This window comes from Equus przewalskii, chromosome X, assembly GCF_037783145.1.
Source record: "Equus przewalskii isolate Varuska chromosome X, EquPr2, whole genome shotgun sequence".
NCBI classification, from domain to species: Eukaryota; Metazoa; Chordata; class Mammalia; order Perissodactyla; family Equidae; genus Equus; species Equus przewalskii.
In genome coordinates, this window is record NC_091863.1 from 29,541,583 (window position 1) to 29,563,375 (window position 21,793).

General features: G+C 36.1%; 1 protein-coding gene across 1 annotated transcript in view; it reads left to right on the forward strand.

Annotated features, from left to right (window-relative positions):
• The window catches only part of CFAP47 (cilia and flagella associated protein 47), a 422,907-nt gene that overhangs the window by 266,894 nt on the left and 134,220 nt on the right, over positions 1–21,793 (forward strand). The window contains exons 46-48 of the mRNA XM_070603391.1: positions 16,483–16,679; positions 17,612–17,755; positions 18,351–18,524. Of these exons, the coding sequence (XP_070459492.1) occupies positions 16,483–16,679; positions 17,612–17,755; positions 18,351–18,524 (515 nt within the window). The remainder of the gene's footprint in view (positions 1–16,482; positions 16,680–17,611; positions 17,756–18,350; positions 18,525–21,793) is intronic.

Consider the following 21,793-nt stretch of genomic DNA (forward strand, 5'->3'; position numbering starts at 1 on the left):
GTGTAAGTGCTTTCTGTGATGTTTGCACAACAATGTAATTGCCTAATGGCACGTTTCTCAGAACATATTCCCGTTGTTAAGCAACGCATGACTGTTTACGATTTGCAAATATTTTATCCCATTCTGTTGGTTGTCTTTTCACTCTCTTGATAGTATTCTTTCAAGCACAAAGGTTTTAATTTGATGAAGTCCAATTTCTCTATTTGTATTGTTGTTCTTATTGCTCTTGCTTTTAATATCATATCTAAGAATCCATTACCAAATTCAAGGTCATGAAGATTTAGCCCTCTGTTTTCTTCCAAGAATTTTATGGCCTTAGTTCTTACATGTAAGTCTTTTCTTTTCTTTTCTTTTCTTTTTGAGGAAGATTAGCCCTGAGTTAATGTCTGCTGCCAATCCTTCTCTTTTTTCTGAGGAAGACTAGCCCTGAGCTAACATCCGTGCCCATCTTTCTCTACTTTATATGTGGGATTCCTGCCACACCATGGCTTGACAAGCGATGCCATGTCGGCACCCGGGATCCAAACCAGCGAACCCCGGGCCGCCGAAGCAGAACGTGTGGACTTACCTGCGTCACCAGGCCGACCCCCTTACATTTAGATCTTTGATTCATTTTGAGTTAATCTTTGTATTTGTTTGAGGTAAGCGTCTAACTTCATTCTTTTGCATTTGGCTATCCAGAGGTCTCATCATATTTGTTGAAAACACTATTCTTTCAGCGTTAAGTGATGTTGGCAGCCTTGTTGAAAATCAACTGACCATAGATACATTGTTTATTTCTGGATTCTCTAGTTTATCCCATAGATCAAATGTCTGTCCTTACTCACTGCCACACTTTACTCATTACTATTGCTTTGTAGTAAGTGTGACTCCTGCTACATTGTCCTTTTTAAACCATCTTGTTTTGGGATCCTTTACAATTCCATATGGATTTTAGAATCAGATTGACAATTTCTACAAGCAAGCCATCTGACATTCTGACAGGTATTGCCTTGAATCTATAGATCAATTTGGGAAGGACTGTCATCTTAGCAATAGTAACTCTTGCTCATGACCATACAATATTTTCCCATTTCCTTAGATATTCTTTAATCTTTTTTGACAATGTTTTGTAATATTAAGAGTGTAAGTTTTGCACTTCTTTTGTTAAAGATATTCCTAAGTATTTTATTCTTTTTAGTAATATTATAAATGGAATTGTTTTAATTTTATTTTTAGACGATTCATTTCAAATGTATAGAAATATAGTTGCTTTTTGTATATTGAAATTATATGCTACCTTGCTGAATTAATTTTTTAATTCGAATATGTTTTACTGAATTCCTTAGGATTTTCTATATACAAGATAATGTCATATGCGTTTAGATGGTCTTACATCTTCCTTTCTGAAATGAATTCTTTTTATTTCTTTTCCTTGCCTGATTGATCTGGTAATACCTCCAGTACACATTAAATATAAGTGATCAGAGGGGACATCCTTGTCTTCTTTCTGAACTTAGAGAAAGAATCCAGTCTTTAATGGTTTAAGTATCATGATAGCTGTAGGGTTTTCATAGATGCTCTCTATGAGGTTGAGGACCTTCCCATCTATTCCTAGTTTGTGTCATTTAAGTTATCTAATTTTTGACATACAATTGCTTCTAGCATTCTCTTACATTCCATTTTATTTCTGTAAGGCAGAAGGAGTGCATCCACTTTCATTTCTGATTCTAATAATTTAAATATTTTCTCTTTTTTTCTTGGTTTATGTAGCTAAAGGTTTATCAATTTTGCTGATTCTTTTCAAAGAACTAGGTTTTGGTTTCAACAATTTCCTCTATTGTTTTCTCTTCTCTGTTTCACTAATTTCTCGTTCAATCTTTATTAGATTTTTTATTCTACTTTCTTTAAGCTTTTCTTTAAGCTTAGGTTGCTCTTCTTTTTCTAGTATCTTAAAATGGAAGGGTAGATTACTGATTTCAGATCTTTCTTCTTTTTTTCTTATAGGCATTTACAGCTATAAATTTCCCTTAAGCACTGCTTTAGCTGAATCCCATAAGTTTTCAAATCTTTTATCTTCATTTTCATTAAAGTGTTTTCTAATTTCTCCAGATATTTTTCTTGACCCATTGGTTGTTTGAGTGTTTTAACAGTTATAATAGATGTTTTGGGAGGCAAGTTGAAATATTAAGAAATACTCAATACATAAATGAGATAAGCGTAGAGCTTCTCTGTTCAAAACTAGAGAAGATGCTCCAGAACTGTCGGTTTGCCCTTCCCCCACCTCTTCTTGTATCCCCAACAGTGACTCATGAAGCAGATTCTCATAAGGCTCTGATGAATACAGTCTGAAAGCCACTGATTTACTCCAACCTCTACGTTTTTTAGATGAGGAAATTGAAACACAGAGAGGTTGAAGAATTTAATGAGATTCAAGTAGTTAGTGGCAGAATTCACTCTTGAACATACATCTTCAGCCTCTTTGAGCAAATTCAACAAAGATAGATTGAGAGCTTACTGTGTGCAGGCAGTGTTTAGGCTCCAGAGATATAGCAGTGAACATGGCAGAGAAGGTCCCTGTCTTTTAGAAATTTGATGTGGAAAGTTGTCCTGGTGTTCGCCATGCTTGGGGCATCTACTCTGAATGGCATTTTCAGCATTGGCTCCCACTCTTCTGTGGCTCATTCTTTCATTCCATCTTGTGACTCAGAGTATTACTTTTTTGGATAACTAGCCAGTTAGATGTACCGAAAGTGGTTGTAGCATAGAGAAATATGACTAGCCACATGAGAATTCAATGCAAATTTTGACTTTAGCAATATTGCTTCAATAAAAGGGTCTAGCCCTTGGTTTTTGATTTTAAATGTAGTGAATAGATTGACATGTTAGATAGGTATAATTGTCAGCTCTGTTCATAACTCTCAGCCATTTGTATTTTAAATAAATTGTTTCGACCAACGTAGTATCTGATTGAAAATAATTGCATGGTCTTCTTTCCCTGTTTGATCAATTTTTCTTTTACTACTTGACAATTCTGGTGTAATAGTCACTCTTATTTTACTTTTCAGAAAAACAAAATGAAGATGCAATTTTATTTTATGAATCCACTTTATATTTTCGAGCATGGAGGTTAAAAAGGGATTTTAAATTAAGGTTTATTAAATTTAATGCATAGAACTTTAGTATAGTGAAATTTAGAAATGAGTAAAGTAATTAGGTAATTTAATTGTACTTACATAGTTTAGAAAATCCTCTGATTTTGCTTGTCACTGCTGTATCATTTTATTTTTTGGTGAACAGAGTATAAAACTCCTTTTCATTTTTAAGAAATAAAAGTCAGTAGAAAAATAATATCTGAAGCAGAATTTGTCTTTAAGTTTGTGAGCAATTGTAGTACTAATGTGAGTGCAATGAATGCTAACTAGTGGCATATTCCATTGTAATATTACACAAAGGTGTAATAAAACATAATGAAGGTATTTGAAATTAGCTTCTTTGTAACATTATGTCTGATTATTTACCATTCCTACAGTTAGTAAGTTTCTTTATTTTACCATTAGACATGGAATCTTAGAGAATTTTTATTTTGTCTTTTATGTTTAAAACATTTTGATCTTTGTCTTTTGTGTTTTAATAAGTACAGTACTTACGAACATCTTATCTACAAATTTCAGAGTCTGACCATTGATATTTATATTTTATTGATTACCCTGCTTTCTGTAATGCTTTTTATCCTAATCTGAGTCATTGATATATGCATCACCTTTGAAGAATGTGTTCATGGGCAGTAACTGAATCCTCTGCTCCTATTCCCTAATCACACTTCTGGGTGCAGGGCTCAGTCCTATTGATCAAAGTGTTACTGTCCTCAATTCACAAGGATGTCTCATGTCACTGCTCACAGATTCCTTGGCTGAGTCAGAAAATTGGGTCATGTGCTCTTGTGATCTGGCCTCAGCCCAAGCAGCTTCTATGGTGGGCAAATGATTGGGCTGCTGAGAATAGTCACTCCCATCTCTTTCCACTTCAGGGTAGGTCTTCTCCAGTTCTTTCCTTTGCCCCACCTGTTGGGGGGTTATAATCTGCTTAGAACATTGAGTTTCTCCCTTCTGTATGAACTTTCCCTATTATATTTAGAAGCATCATTTTTTTTCTCATTTTATTTCCACCCAACAACCTTGGTGTTTCTCAGAAAAAGATATTTTAGACTTGCAGTTAACATTGTGTTTTTTGCGATGGATGTTATACAATAATGTATAAATCTTTACCAGAATAATTGAGCTGTAATTGTGTGATTCTGCCAAATTGTAAGATAATATGGAGAGAAGGAACTGGAAATACCTACTGGAAAAGTTAGGAAAGAATTGCTGTGAAGGATTGATAGCTTGGATTAACTTTTTGGGGCATACTACATGTTATCTCACATATAAAAATGATTTAATTAATGATCTATAAGTCTATATCCATATCTAAGCTGTGTTGCATGTCATGTAATTATTTATCCTAAAATTAGTAGTGTAGTTGTAATATTTCTACCGATTCCATTCTTCACATTTTGTTACTTTTTAAAACTTACGTTAGGAACTTCATTATATTTTATTGAAGATTAAAAAGGGTTTTATTTATTCATTTGGATTTGTTTCAAAGGATTCAAATGAGGAAGAAGTCGAAGTTCTTGTCCTCAGGAAGGTTATAGACTCGTGGAAGTGATAGCAATTTGTCACATAATAACCTCTATATATAATTCAAACTGATAAGTGCTTGTCTGCTTAGCTTTCTGGTCACTGGCTTTTCTATTCACCTGGTTACCGAAATTGTTTCAGGGCTTGAGTTGAGCACCGTTGATTCAAGGAGAGTCAGACTTGGAACTTTTGCTGAAATTTTGGAGAAGGGATGGCTTTTTTTTTCTGCCAGGCTTACTAAGCTGGTAGGATGTAAGTCTGGGGTAAGTGGGGAGAGTCTCCAGGAATGAGGTCAGCACAGAGGAAAGCAAAGTCAAAAGGCAGAGAAAGATGATGTGTCATGATTTCAGGAGCATCTCTGGATGCTGTCATTGTAAAGGTGGCCATTCCCTCTGTACCTGCCAGTTATTGAGTCCATAAATTACCTCTGTAGCTCCTGCCAGTTTTAGTTGGGTTTCTGCCACAAATGAAAATGATTTGAGAAGTGCAGAATCCAAAGCTCTTTCCACTCTGCTAGTCGTTGCCAACCCTGGCTGTACTTCAGTGGCACCTGGGTAATTTTTACAAAATACAGATTCCGGGCCCAACCCTAGACCTACTGAATCATTCCCAGATTGGAAGAGGTCTGGGAACCCGTATTTTAAAAGTTCCCCTCCACATCACTGCTGTAGTTAACCCAGATATTCGAGCTAGGGAACCACTGCTAACAGTGTAAAGCCGCCACTTTCTAGCTCCATTTTACAAATGGAGAAAGTCAGGCCCGGGAAATTTAAGTCCCTTCAGAAGGCCATGTAAGAGGTCTCATCAAGTCTCCTGAGTAAGCACTCAGGTCTACTAAGTTTATGTCTAAACTTACGTTCATGTTATGTTGCTGTTTCCGTTATGCTCTGCTGCGTAGAATAGTCAGACTGCTCTTTGGTCCTAGGTTAGTAGTTGTCTTAGTTTGAATCCCTAGAAAATGAAGCCTGAGGCAAGAATTAAATACCAATGCTTTACTGGGGAGGTGCAGACTCAGGGCAATGAGTGAGAAAGAAGAGAAACAAGGAAGGAAAGAATAGGAAGCAAAGCAATGAATGATGCATGAGCTGCTGCCTCAGTGTCCACTACTTACCTCCAATGAATAGATGCAACAGATTGCTCAGCAGGCATCGGTTTTGAAAAGCTATGTGAAAAGAAAGTGCCTGTGAGCAATCAATGTGAGAGAGGAAGGAAAGGGATTTTATCTTGTGTTTACCTCTTATCTCCTGTTCCTGTTGGCCAGATTTTACTCCATGGGAGTTAATGGTCCTAGGCTTCAAGGTGGCATTCCCTGGCTCCATGGAGTGCCAGGTTCCATGCCCTACCATGGCAAGAGGAGCCAGGAATTCAGAGCATGGGACTGATTTTCCTGTCTGTAGAGCAGCATCCAAGGGGTTGGCTCCATTAGTTCTGAAGGAAGTTACAGGTTATCCTCAGGCAGAGGAACGTGGGGATGGGACAGGTGGTTGAGGTTGCTGGAGGCAGTGGAACCAAGGGAATCTCAGGAAGCACATACAGTGTATCCCAAACAGGAATGTTGTCTTATTTTTAATATTTTAAAGAATTCCACTAGTTACGCTGTCAGCAGTTTTCAATATAGACAATGTCCAATTTCTTTCCCTTTCCCCTACCATCTGTGCTGACATGCTTCACCCCAGGCCCTGAGCCAATTCTCGTCTCAGACCTGGGATCTAGGAGCTCATCTGTGCTGACCACCAGTCTCCAGTGTCATCCGTGAAGTCTCAAGAGGACTATTCCAATATTAAATCTGGCAGCACTGGTTCCTCATTTGCACACTCCCATCCTTGTGATGCATCTCCTACTGTCCTGTGTGTTCCAGTCCCCAGGTATAGGTTTCTACTTTATTTCTTAAAAATCCACATTGTCGCCAGGCTCCTTCCCTGGGTACTGGTAGGCTCTTCCTGCCATCCACCCTTGTTCTGGACAGCCCAAGGCCCCTCAAACAAGAATCTTACCCCTGAACATGGGATCCTGGGTCTTTCTTGACTGTGGAACAGGACTCTGACATCAACCTGATCCAGTTCTTCTTTTCTCTGGACCACTTGCCTGATTATAAGTTCACTTCCTGCTTTTGAAAATCCCAGCCATAACTGTTGCTTGACTAATATATGCCTTTCTCATCTGCCTGCCCTCCCATACCTGTCCTCCCACAGTCAGAGTTTACAGCTTGTTCACTTGCCATTATGTGTCTGTCCTGTTCTAACCTTTGGGTTTTTTGTCAGCTTCAAGTTCCTTCTTTCTGTGCTGCACCATGCAGCAATGAGACGTGATTGTGTCCTATATTATCAAGGAAAATAGATACACTTGAAGTCAAATAATTTGCTATAACCAAGTCAAAATAATTGTTATATCCAAGAATGTATAAGTTCTTTATCCCTATAGTGTGTTTTAATATAGGATATTTTTAGATCAATCAGTGTCTCATTTTGCTTTTTATTGTTTTATATCTATGGACATAGAGCCAGCAAGCAAAAAATATGTGAACTTTTAAACAATGTCTTCTTCTTTGTATTAGGTCTTCAATAGTGAACATATGCTACGCAAGAATACATTTCGGGAGACATTTAATCAAAGATTGTATAAGCCTTTCCCCTAGTTTAAGTCCCGGAGAACGTGCAGTTTATGGGCTGCTAACAGCTCATTCAAACTAATTTGCACACATAGTAAATCAACCCACAAGAACTTAAACATCAACTTTGTTCAAAGCAGATTTTATTTTTAATACAAGCCAATTAGAGAAAGTTTATAATATTCAGAATTGAAAATGCAAAATACAAAGTTAATTTGCTGTCAGCACTCCTTTGCTCCCTTCCCCATGGAGGGGTTAATTAGCAAGTGAAATCTTATTTTAGTTCTTTTCTTTTGGAAATTTTGTCTTCTTAAGAAATTACATGAAAAAAGACAACTTCCTAGTTAAAATACTGTCAAGCTACAACTTCATGGTAGACTCTCTCTTATTTTCCATTAAATGATCCATGATGACATACAGAAATTTAAAAATTCAATAGCAATGGAAAGGAAAGATAACAGTCACCCATTTACATAAATCCTATGAGGAATTTCCAGTAATTACTGAGCTGATGTGGCCTGATTGAAAAACACGTTTAATAGCCTCTGCAGGCCTATGCTCAATTAAAACATAATTTAGGTGTACAGAGGAAACAGTCTAGTCCCATTGATGCAGGGTCAGCGAGCCGAAGAGTCGAAAGAAAGATTTCTCGGACTCTCAAGGTCTGGCAGTAGTGCTCTTTTATTTAGAGAATAGTGTGGAATAGCATGGGGACAGGACCCATGGGCAGTCAGAGCTGCTGCTACTGCTGCAAACATGGGTTGAGAGTAGGGCTAAATTTAAGGCATAGGTATGTGAGTTATCTCTTTACAAGACAAAGGAAAGAATATGTAAAAAAAGTTGTTAAAATGGTTTCAGAGCAGGTGGGGTCTGGTTATTGGGTGGTCCTATAACTCTAGATAAGAATCAGATCAGATTAAGTCAGGATGTCCTATGCTTCCCGGAGGATGTTGGTGGTCGGGGGAGTCAGCTACGTGAGGTTACCAGACAAGCACAATAAACAAAACTTAAGTCCTTGCCATCTCCATTAAGAGTTTCCAGAGATAAGGCCATCCCCCCTTCTTCCTGGTGCAGAGAGGGAGACACCCCCACAGATGGAGACTTCCTTCACAAATGCAAATGTCTCTCATAAAAGGGCAAGCAAATTCCACTCCTCAGAGCCTCCTTCCTGTCTGCAGTTTTTAAAAGTAACCAACCTAAAATAATCCTCATCACCATGATCTGCCTTTTCCTCTGAAGTTTATTATCTCCACCTACCAGAAAACCAGGAAGCTGCTTCCTCATTGCATACCTCCTAGTACATAGTAGGTGTTCAAAAATATTTTGCTAATGAATGGACATATGTGAAATACCTTCCAAGGTGGCCCTCTATTAGCATTTCTCTGTTGGCATCCCTCTTGAGAAAACAAACCCCCTGGACTTCAAATGACTGTAATTGTAGGGGAAAATATGGAGGAAAATCATTCTACCAAGGATGTATAAGATCCAGCATGTCAGTCTGGTGGTGGTGGCAGAGATGGGAAGAGTCCAAGTGGTTTGTGGTGCATGTTGTCAGTGAGATTAGAGTTTATCCATTAACAGGAAGATAATGAAATTTCCTAAGATGTAAATTTTCCCCTAGATTATTTGAAAACTGCCAGTGGATGTAAGTAAATATTTTCCATACATCCAATGGATAGACACCGTTTGATATAGGAAATTGGCCCAAGTGTGTGCATTGAGCTACCTCCATGTTTAGGTCTAAGAGATCACTGCAAAGAAAAAGGGGAACGAGACCATGGACAAGTGACTACCCAGGAAAGATAACCCTCTCTTATTTATAGGAGCAAATGAGAAAAGAAAAAGATAGAAGTAACATTTTTAAAAGCCAGAAGATAAAAGAGAGACACCTGCGTTCACACTTAAATGGAGTGTAGTGAAACAGTAGAATGGCAAAGACGAGAGAAATTCTGAAAAGCAAAAGGAGAAAAAGACACGTTATTTTCAAAGGATTAAAAATTATATTGAGGACAGAATTATCAACAGCCACAATAGAAGCCAGAAGACAATGGAATTATAGTGCTGAAGCAAACTGTCAGCCTGGAATTTTAATTCCAGTAAACTATCACTTAAGAGTAAAGATGAAATAAAAATATTTTCAATCCAACAGTGAAATTGAGACAATTTAAAACTCACAGATATTTACTAAAAGAACAAATGCAAGATCTATTTATGATGAAGAAAATTGAATTCAGAAGAAAGAATTGGGATCCAAGAGCAGTGGTTAATGAAATGCTCAGTAAATGTGGGTAAATCTCAATGAACTTTGCCTATGGAAATAATAATATCAAATAATTCAGATGGTATAAAAGCAAAGTGAACTCAGTTATTAGACAATAACTTTATAAGGAAGGAGTTATTGCCGTAATAGGCATTTGAAGTTCTTATATTTGGGGAGCACAGGTTTGAACTATTTCAAGACATCTTTATGTAAAGTGTGAATGTTGAAAATTTCGGACAACCAAAAAATCAAGAGGTGGAATGTGTAATTTCTAAACCAGTGGAAGCATAAAAGGAAATAAGGAAAACTTGATGAGTCCAATGGAATACAAAAACAGAGAACTAAAGAAAGGATATAGTCAAGAGAGGCACAAAATGAGATATTAAGCACAAATGTATCATTAATCGTGATAAATATAAACAGACTAAACTATAAAAGTGGAAAGTGAAATGCAGCTTTCTACTGTTTACAAAATCACCTGGTAAAATATCCAAAAACCTATACCAGGTATTTACTAATTAAAAAATATCTGGCATAAATATATTAATATTAGAATAAGTAAACTTTAAGACAAATAAATGTATTCATTTAAAAAGGAATAGTCCAATGTAGAGAAAAATTTAGAACTTATTTCCACCACCTAACCACATAAACTCAAAATGAATAAAGCAAAAATTGGCAAATATGGAAGGAGAAATGAACAAATCCACACCTAGAGTAGGAGATTTTATCATACATCTCTCAATAATCGACAGATCAAGCAGACAAAACATTAGTAAGGCTCTACTAGACTTGACCAATGCAACTAGTAAGATTAGGTTTTCCTGTACTTATTGAGCCTAGCTTGGCTGTGCTGGAAAAAATTGGAAATCCTTGCCATTTGCTTACTACAGCACTTTGATATCTCTGTGTGGCCCTTTTCTTGTGCTTTAGGGCACCTGGGAGGATGTGCAGGAATTCGCTTTCAGCAAAATGTGACACAGAACTGCACACCAGTTTTTCCTGCTTGCGGATACTTAGAAACTTCACGGAAAGACCAGTCCAATGTCCTCAGCCATTTGGGACTGGTTAGGGAAGAAGGGTCACATGCCTTTCTCTTAGCATCTCCCAGACTTTCTTTTTTTTTCCTTAATTCCTACTTCCCTCTCCTTTATTTTTGTCCTCCTTCCTTCTTCCCTTCTTCCTTTTTTCCTTTTTCCCTTTCCTTCTTTCTTTTCACCCTTAAGTATTATATTATTTTAGATCTTCCAGGTGATAGAAAAGCAAAAGTAGTTCAGCCTCTTTTGATGTGATAAAACCCATTTTAACCCATATTTCAAAAATTAAATTTGTCAATAATTAGTATGGATCTTTATCATTTTAAATTATTATTTTATTGAATAGTATAATAAATTTGACAATTTATGCTGCTAAATCATTTCAGAAAATGGTTTTTCCTGAGTGGAAGATAGTAAACTACATTTCTACTAGTGAAAGCATTTTACCAAATAAATTAAGCACACTCTAAAAATTGTAGTTGCTGAATCCTCTTCTTTTTTATGTGAAGGTTATGACGCACTTCATGTTTTTGATATTAAATGAGGAAACTCAGTAATGAGCAATTGTTAGCACACAATGGATCTATCACTTACTTTATCAAGAGTGTTTGTGAGACAGATGCTCATGTGCCAAGAAATAGTAAAGTAACCAGAATGGGTACAATTTTAACTAGCATGTGATTTGGTCTTTTACTTGTTTAACAGAAAAGAAATCTACACTAATACTTTCCAGTAGTAGATGGAAGTGGGATTAGCAAATAGGCCAAAAAATTCTCTGAAAATATAATTACTCATACATTAAATACAACAAATAAGTATCTATTATAAACTTGTTTATATAAGTGAAATCATGTTGTAAATATAGTTATTCATTCTCTTAATACGTTGTTTTCTGGATTAAAGCTTCTGAGACTTGTTTGCTAATAATATATCTAAATAATTAACTGTAGAAGATAATCACTAATTTATTATATTACTGAGTCTCTTCCACATTTCTGATGTACTTTCATATAATCATGGACTAGTAAGGCAGAAAGAAACCTAAGAGACAAATTATTCAAATTATATTCTATACAGCCCTAGCATTCTTTTAAAGCTCTTTGGTTTGTCAATAGAAAGGCTGTGGAAATGAATGGAAGCTTCTAGCTTCTCATCCTACTTCAACCAGATCAACTCCAGATTAATTGTTTTGTATATTGAGATTCTGTCTTAGGTGTTCTTCAGACACAGTACCCCTGAGGCAAAAAAATAAAATGTTTGGAAGCTACTGATCAAATCTTACTGCTTAAACAGAATAAGAACTTGAGTTATAAGAAAAACCTTTAAGTTGTTTGCCCAAGGTTGCGCAATGTAGGAGAGGAACTAAAACCAGAAAACAGGATTTTTAACTCTCCGTTGATTGCATCTTTCATCTCACCAGTTTTATACGTGTATCTTCCTTTGCAGTGTAGACGTGGTGGATTGTTTGAGTAAAAGCTCAAGTGGATCATATCTGCCTACACACGTGTTTTCTGTAGTCTCCCCTCCCTTGTTGACCCTGGTCTTGACCAGGTGACTTGCTTTGGTCAATGGATTATTAAGAAATGTGAAGGAAGCAGATATATGATAACCGTTTGAACATTAGGGCTCTCATTCTTTTGCTACTGGTAATTCTTCTGTACTATGTGGAAAATATTGGGCTCATCTCATAGAAGATTAGAGAGCTCATGGACAGAATTCCCAGATGAGGTCTTAATTCATGAATGAGCCCAGCCAATACACATGAGCTGATAAACTTTCCCAAATGAGGTCTGACCACAGAATCATGAGCAAATAAATGGTTGTTGCTTTAAACCACGAAGTTTCTGGGTAGTTTGTTTTGCATGAGAGCTGACCAAAACAGCAGTATTAATTTATTCTCCCAACCATGACCTATTCTAGGATCTGAGCATAGCACATTTTTGTGGATTATTTCAAAAACTTCTGATTCAAAAACACTGATTTCTTCCAGTAGCTAATGTTATATAAAATTAAGTATTCTTTCAATAGAGAGATTCTCTCTTTATGTTGTGTTATTTTCTTCAGTAACTGTAATATGGTAAATTGAGATATATTTGGTTATGTTGAATCACAGAACCCTGGCAACTGCCACAGTTACCAGGATCACCTGTAAAGGAAAGGCCCCCGGTGAGCTACATTTGAGGAGAGTAGGGATGGAAGGGACAAGTCCAGATTGTCCCCAACATTTGTGATGCCCAGGTCAAAAGTACAAATGGAAGCACACATACCATATTTCTAAAATTTTAAAAGTTGCAAATCAAACTAACACATTTTTAAATAGAATACATTCTATTATCTCACCTTGACAAATATAAAGTTATACCAACCTGGAAGACCAAGTTTAAATTTAGAATTCTTGGACTTCTCAGAGTTTGTGGTAGAATATGGCAGCACAGGATAGCTGGGCCCTGCTCAGGTGCCCACCGTGTTCTCTTTCCTACTTGAACTCTAACATATATTGTAAGGGGTCTTGTGTATAAATGTGTGAGATACCTCAGCCCACATAATTAATCTTGGTCCACATCTTCCCCTAAATAGCCATCTTTTAGTTACCCTTCAATTCTAGGAGTCTTCCAACAGGAGGACTGACATAGGAAAGAGTCCTGTACAGGCACTGGAAATGGGATCAAAGCATTTTGGATTGTGAACTGTGGCATCCCAAGAACGTGGAACATGGTGAGGCTGGGCTCCATGTAGGCCTGTCCCATTGGGCCTCTGTACTCCTTGCACTTGCAGAAAGACAGTGCCAGAGGAGGTTCAGAGTAAGGCCCTAGAAAGCATGAGGCCCAGGACAGGAAGCTCTCTGTCTTGGGTCTAGGGGTTTTTGTTAGGTTAGGGATTCCCAACAGCAGACCCTGAAACCAGGTCTTGAGATCAAATAGTTTGAGAAGTAATCTCAGGAACCATAGGTAGGACTGTGAGAGAGTGAGAGACAGCAAAGGGAAGAAGCCAGTTCAAGGAGTGTTAATGAGCAGTCGCCACTGTGAGCAGTTTAGGCTCAATTGCACTGGCGATCTCTAGGAGTTGGTGTAGAATTCATCTTGGAGTTAATTCCAACCAAAGGGCAAAGACGCTCGGTTATTTTTCCACCAATTTGATACATTATTTGTTGAGAACTGCAACTGCAGGCGTTAACTGTCACTTCTGGCCAGATCCTTGCAAGGGCTGAGCAAACCTCCTATGACCAAAGCAAGCCCTCAAGGAGAAAGTCACAGTTTTCCATAAAGCCATTGTCCTGCAGGGTGGATTTAAATGCCCAGGCGACATGGCAAGGCATGGATGACATCTGCTACAGTGCAGAATTGGAAAGGACTTTGAGAATATATGTCCCTAAAAGAGAATAATGGTATGGTGGTACAATGTGGCCAGTAAAATTGCCAGGTTTCTAAAAATCAAAATAGTTCCTCCCTCTACCATTTTGCGTCTTAAGGGGCTGTGGAAACTGCTGCTGAATACCTTCACCTAGAAGTGACTCCTCGTTGATAATATATGATAATACTCCTACTTATGTTTCTGGCATGGACCAATTAAATTGTTTCCAATGTTTAAGAAAAAGAAACAATATTGTTTTGTCAGTACATCTTCAAAAATAAAACCATCATTTCCACGAATTCCACTGTTATGATGGATTCCTTTTTGAACTTGTAAGGGAGAGGAGCTGGCACTGTGCAATCCTTAGGGTCTTTGCTCATGAACATTTCATGAGTTGGAAAATGTACACTTAAGAATGTCCTTGGTTTTTACTTTCAGACTCAGTATCATTAGGAAATGGATATTTTTAGGGAAAAGGAAATAATGTATAACATAAAGCTTTGGATAGAAGCTTTATACTTGAACTTGTGCATTTCAATTATTGTTTACTATTAAATGGCTAGTTATTCTTTATCTTTGATGAAAATAATTACTATTAAATTGTTTAAATTTCCTATTCTAAGCAGCTTAATTTTATTTAAATTATCTAATCTAAATATTTTCATTTTGGTCTGTTCACGCAAGAGAAAAATGGGCTTTCTTTATTTCTGTTAATAAAGCAACAAATTTTGATCAAATAATTATATCACCTGGTTTGTTCTAATGATGTTGCCACAACTCAAATGCTTCTTTTGGAATCAAAGTAATCAGCGAACAATAGATGATAAAATGTGCCTGGAGTCTTTTATGACGAGAAAAAATTTTATCCTAAAATTAAATTTGTACTTGAAAAGGATGGAATAAAAATTAAAATAGCAACATTCTGACAGCTTTTGTTTCCTCTTTAGACCAACTGAGAATCTTGGACTTTGGTTAGATGTAATACAGATTTCAAATGTGGTCCATTGTCAGTGGGTTTTAATACATGATATGTAACTATAGCGTTACACATGATATATAATATATGCCATATAGCAATATATAACATGCAACATATGCTATATAATATATAATTAATATAACTTTATATGTATCGTATAACTTACACACATTCAAATCCTGAGTTTGTTTTTAAAATGACGTGAAGCAGTTAATGTTCTTGGAGAGGTGACTGGTTTTTTTGGCATATGGACTTCAGTGTATTTGAAAACAGGTTTGCCATCTTTCACATTTGAGCTGTTAAATCTGAATGAATTAAAATTATAGGCAATTAATGTCATAATACTTGTCTGGTCCATTGGTTAATAAGCTTGATTTATTTTCTTAGTTTTGGAGAACTTCCTATCACAGATTTAGGCTTCTAAACATTTTTTATCATTTGTTTTTCATTGATTACTTAAATACTTTGGTATTAGCGATGAAATTTGTGTTCTATACTTACACTGCATCCTACTTTAGGGGTGAGAGATTTTTATAACTATTTTCTCATTTTATGGAGAGTAAGAAAATGGTGGCCTTCAGAGAAAGAGTGGTATTGCTTAGAAGGAAAGGACCGGGATAGATAGCCTGCCTACCATGAGAAACTATATTAGCTACTAACTTAAGGTAAATGTTATAACAAGGTGATATGAGAAGTATTAATTAGACATGCCTCTTGCTGCTTCCCTTGGTTATTAACTGAGAAAGAATGATTTCTATATGCTGGTCAAGTTGCAAATTATTTTGGTTGCTGTGGGACAGAGCCCTTAAGTCATAGAAATGTGATGGACAATAATGCTTACCAAATATTGTATATATCTGTCTCATTTCTCAGTCCCTGTTCAGTTAGATTGCACCGTGTGGTTGGTTCTGGACAATTAAATTTAACATGTGTTACTTTTGGGCCGAGCATTGAAAAACCCTTGAGCAAACTTCCAGCCTCTCCTTTTCCCCGGACCTGTGAGTGAGGGAGGAGAGATGTTCCTGATGGCACAGCTACAAGATAGTGGTGTCATTTACAGCGTGGATCCCTGAGTGACTTTATGGAGCAGACTTTCCTCTGACCTGTCCAGGAATGATTCTGTCAATGATAAAATATGCCCTGGAAATTTAGGGGTATTGTGTTACCTTGGTATAACCTAGTCTTCTAGATTATACAATATGATTAAATACAAAGATATTAAATATTGCTTTACCTCAAGATGAATTTTAGGATTTATGCCATTAAAAATAATGAAGCCGTTTTTTGGGAATGGCCTGGTGGTATAGCAGTTAAGTTTGCACATTCTGCTTTGGCAGCCTGGGGTTCGCTGGTTCGGATCCTGGGTGCAGACCTGTGCAGCACTTGTCAAGCCATGCTGTGGCAGGTGTCCCACATATAAAGTAGAGGAAGGTGGGCACAGATGTTTGCTCAGGGCCAGTCTTCCTCAGTACAAAAAAAAAAAGAAAGAAAGAAAAAAGAGGAAGATCGGCAGCAGAGGTTAGCTCAGGGCTAATCTTCCTCAAAAAAAAAATAATAATTAAACCATTTTTTAATTATTTTGATAGCTGCAGATGGATTTGTTCCGGTTCCTTTGCGATTTGTTCCTCTCACTCCTGGACACTACCCTTGTAAAATTTTGTTGACATCAAGGTATGATGTGCGTGTCTATCACGTTGAAGGTGTGGTGGATGAAGAACATCCAGAGGCCAGATTTGAATTTGAAACGGCAGCATTTGAAGCCCTTACCCAGAATATTCCAATAGTAAGGCCAAACTTTTTTTGTTTTCTTCATTCCCACTGCCACTGTCTCAAAGTCCTCCAAACCTCTCATCTTGAACTATTACCAATTTCTAATTGCCTTATCTGCTGCCATTGGTTTCTCCACATTAATGTCAGAGTTTTGTTCCTGAATATACGTTATCGTGTTACTCACCTGATTAATCACCTCTCTGGATGTCTTTGCTTAAACAATTAACTCCAACTTCCTTAACCCATTATCAAATTCTTACTCAAAAGCCTTGCCTCCTGACTCTACCAAGCTGAGTTATGGTCTCTCAGATCACTCTGCTTTAATTCCGTTGTGATCTTAACACTTGATTAAGATGAGTTCATAGGCACTAAGAACAATGATTGACTATAGCTTGGCTATCTATTAGTCAAAGCAATAATGCAGCCTAGAAGAAGCTGATATAGTTATAAGGAATTTTGAGTTTTTTACACCGAGAAATTGTTTTTTGTTTGTTTATTAAAGATATAACAAAAGTCTGCTCAAAGCACAAAAATTTGTTTTGATGAGAAATGTAAGCTTTGCTATCTGAGCAATCTACCAGGTAGAACCCTTTTTGTTACCTATAATTAGGAGTAGAATGTGTAACTCCAAGACCATTTTACCATTTTAACAGTAATTAGTAAGTCAAACAAAGGAATATTCCTTTAGATATTAAATACTTCGTGGATCAACTTATTAGGCAATGTTGCTGTGTGACACTGAAAGGGTATATAGTCACCCTTGTGCCTTATGTTCACGTTTTTGATAGTTGTTCTTAACAAATGTGACTTTCAAATGATGATTCTTAAGAAATGCAATTAAAAATACAATATATAATTTTATTAAAAGTACCAAGAATTAATATGTAATTCAACTTCATCAACATCATCCCCCTGATATTTTTCTACCTTTTTTTCATGCTTTAGAATAATAAAACACAGAATGAATGGAAATGTCAAGCGACTATAGAAGGAGAATGGTTTTATGGACCTTCTATTTTATATGTCGGACCAGGTGAAACTGTGCAATATCCTCTTACTTTCAAACCTATTTTGGAATGTGAAATTATGGTATGAACTCATTGATGTTTTTCCCCTGTCTTAATATGTCAATAAACCAATATGTGATATTAACCTATATAACTTATGAGAAATCTTTTTTCAGAAAAGTTATATTTTCCATGAATTTGATCATTAGTGATTACTCTGCTTGAAAGTTTAATAAATGTTTTAACTTGAGGGATAAATGTTCTGAAAGTCACAATGCCATTGGCTGCCAATACTTATATCCAGATTATTTTTACTTAGCATGTCTAACAAAGTAAAATCATTGCTCTTTTTGTTTTTATTTATTAAGGAAGTTGATACTTTGGAAAATATTTTAAGACATATTTCTTTGACAAGGATATAAACACACATATAATTGCTATGTATGACAATGCCTATATAAATTCTGTAATTTAAAGAAAGTAAAGAGAAAGAGCTTTTTACAGGAAATTTCTCTTCATTCAGTAGACGTATTTATACATAAACTGGGAAAGTCAATGGCTAACGCCTCCTTGAAAGCTCATTTCATTAATCAGATTCAAGAATAGTATGATAACAGAAGTAGTTTGGCATCTAACTATGACTCCTATAGAGCTGAAATTTGGCTGATTTGTCACAGGGTAAACTTACTCTACAAAATCAAGTAGATGGCATGACACATGTCTTTGAAATAAAAGGGACTGGAAGAAAACCCCTGGCCTTGGAACACATCATTGTAGACTGTCAAGTGGGGAACGTAACAAATAAAGCCATAGTGGTGCCCAATGATACAAAGACCATCCTAACATTTAAGGTAAGATTTTTTTTTTTTTAATATAAAAGTGTTTTCAGAAGGAGTATATGGAATTATATGAAATTTTAAAAATATTTCATTTTACTTAACTAGATAAAGCAATGTCTCATAAGGAGAAGTTTAGAATTCTTTATATTAGTCCAACAGCTACTAAATTTCATTTCAATTATAAAGTTGAGTTAGCCCCAAACAAGTTTTATATCTAAATATTAGTATATATCATAAAATATATGAAAATCTAGTTATTTGAGTCATATGTATTTTCACTTGCAGAAATTATACATGATAAAAAGTATTTTCAAAAAAATTTTTAAACAGCTTTTAAAATTTTTAATGTGAAATCTGTAGGCACAAAATTTCTAAAGTGTATCCTATCGTTTACCAGTGTGAATAATAATGAGAATGTGAAGAAATGCATAATTATTTTCATCTTTATTTTTTATGAAGCTTTTGTACTTGGTCCTCCTCACTTCATTTGTTTAAGCCCATCCTAAAATAAATTTTTCCACTTCTCGCCCCCATATTTATCTAAGAATTGTTGTGTGTCTAATAGAATCCTCAAAAGAAGCTTCAAATGTCTGTCCATCACAGGTGCCTGAGCGAGTACTCCTGAAGTTTGGAAATTCTCTGGTTTGCCCTCTGCTTTTTTTTTGTTATCTTGAAAAATATATACTTTGGTTTTCTTCTTCTTTCCTTACTGGATTGCAAATGGAGTGAATATTATGAATGAAAATCTCATCTTGTCACTCCTCTACTAAAACTCTTCAGTGTCATCTCATGCCTTCAGGATCCAGTCCATACTCCCTGCAGTGGCTTTCACTGTCTTTCAAGAGCTCATCTGCTCAGCCTCCTCTCTTGCCACTCCTGGCTCCAGCAACACTTAGGCTTGTATACAGTGTTTCCTTTCGCTACTGTCTGGAAATCTCTGCCCAACAACCTATCGTCCATTTCTCTGTGTCTCTCTGACTCCTTTTCATTCTTCAGGGCAAGTTTAGATGCCACTTTTCTAAACATCCTTCCTATTCCCGTAAACCTCAGTTAGATGCCTTTCGTGTGCTTCCACAGCATTTTTTTACCTGTCCGACCATCATACATTCTACATCATATTGCTATTACCTGTTTACCTTTCTCCATCAGATTATAAACTGTGACAAAAGGGGCATGCCTCTCTTACCCACATTTTTATACCTAACATAAATCATAGTATCAAGTACACAATAGTTTTTCAAGGAAGATTTGTTTAATAAACAGATACAAACATAATGGGCGGCATTTAAAATGAAGGAAGGAAGGAAAGAAAAAAAAGAGAAAAAACCATGACTACTTGGATTTACTATAAATAATGAAAAAATCATTTTCCCTCTCCCTCTCCCCTTCCAGAATTTACTGTGAACAAGGAATCCTGTCTTAAGAGTTTGATGAAAACAGGTTAAAGAAAAACCTGTGATTCAATAACGTTGCTTGTTTCATTTTGTTGTTATGGCAGAGATGATGTCTATAGGTTTTCAAATTTTATTCTCCAGAATGAATGCATTTAAAAAAATGTACGCCTTTATTAATAATAATTATACTATATTAACTATATTTATCTAATTAAATGTAAACATGAAATTCTATGCATAGCAAAATTGCTCTCCACAAACAATAATAGTTGAAGTCTATATTTTTGTCATTTTAATATACAAATAAAACTGAAGAATCTAGTCATTTTACTTTTAGGGTACAGATTTTCAGTGAGGCCTTTTCTGTAATTAAAGATATTACCCATTAAGTTAATTAAATGTTATTTCATTAAAATATTAATAATATTGTTCATGTGTTCCAGGTCTTCCTCATGTTTAAATAGCTCCATCAATTATAACAGAACAGAAACATATTTAAGACCTAAGTAACATTTGTTTGTGGAGATAATTATCAATGGATGAAATATCACCTTTTTTTTTTTGGAGGAACATTAGCCCTGAGCTAACTGCTGCCAATCCTCCTCTTTTTGCTGAGGAAGACTGGCCCTAAGCTAACATCCATGCCCATCTTCCTCCACTTTATACGTAGGATGCCTACCACAGCATGGCTTTTGCCAAGTGGTGCCATGTGCGCACTGGGGATCCGAACTGGGGAACCCTGGGCTGCTGAGAAGCAGAATATGCGAACTTAACCCCTGCACCACCAGGCCGGCCCCACACGTTTTTTAATTTGAAAATTGCCATCAACTTTAATCAACACATCCTAATGCATATTACCGATTTGCCATTTCTTTTCATTCAGAATATTTAGTTTCTTGCTCATATTTCAATGGAAATTTTGTTGAGAAACAACTGAGATGCTGCTAAGAAGAAAGGCTAGGCTGAGAATCTTTGCTTTATAGTTTCAGCTTTCATTATATACTTACTTTGGGACCACTGAAACCCTCCTGATTTTCCATCTTCATTCCTTGATCTGTAAAATGAAGTTTACCTCTATGTGTTCAAGGCCAGTTCACATTCTTTTCCCCTCTCTTTCTCTCTCTTTTAGTATCTTCCTCTTCGTTGGATTGTTTTCCTTAATCTATGAATGTTCTCAAATTTTTCCATTATAAGAGAAAACTTGTTTCTAACAATAGTCCTTCTTCAACTATTATCCTTTTTATTTTTCATGAGTGCTAGACTTCTTGAAAAAGTACTATTTACATAATCACTTCTTATTTCATGACGATCCATTGGTAGCTTCTCTACTCTGTTCAAACTGCTGCCACAAAGATCACCTATGACTTTTGGTCAAGAAAATTCAGTTATTTTCCCAAGTTATCTGCTTCAAAACTCCTGTAGTGTTTGGCACTGTTGATCTGCCTTCTTAACACTCTTCACTATTTATTTTATATCCTTCTAATGTTTCTCATTTCCCTGTCATTTCTTGATCATTACTTATCTGGCCCTTTTATTCCTCTAACCTTATGACTTATTTTCAAGTTTCCATCTTCCAAGCATTCTTAGATCTGTGCAACATCCCACTTGGCAGATCAAACTATCTTTTAGGTACGAATACCAAGTCCATACTTTCACTCAAGATGTATGTGCTAGCTTTAGCCTCTCATTTTCAACTGCTTGCTGTTCACCTGCACTTTAACAATCTGCTAACAACTCAAATCCAGAATGTTCTTTTCATATCTTTTCCTTGTTCTATTTTGTATTGCTGCTAGTAGTCATTTTTAAGATGCTTTGTATTTAAAAAAAAAAGAAAGCCTTTCAACATGTATATTATTACTACAAGAACAGTTTGTAATAGAAGGATGA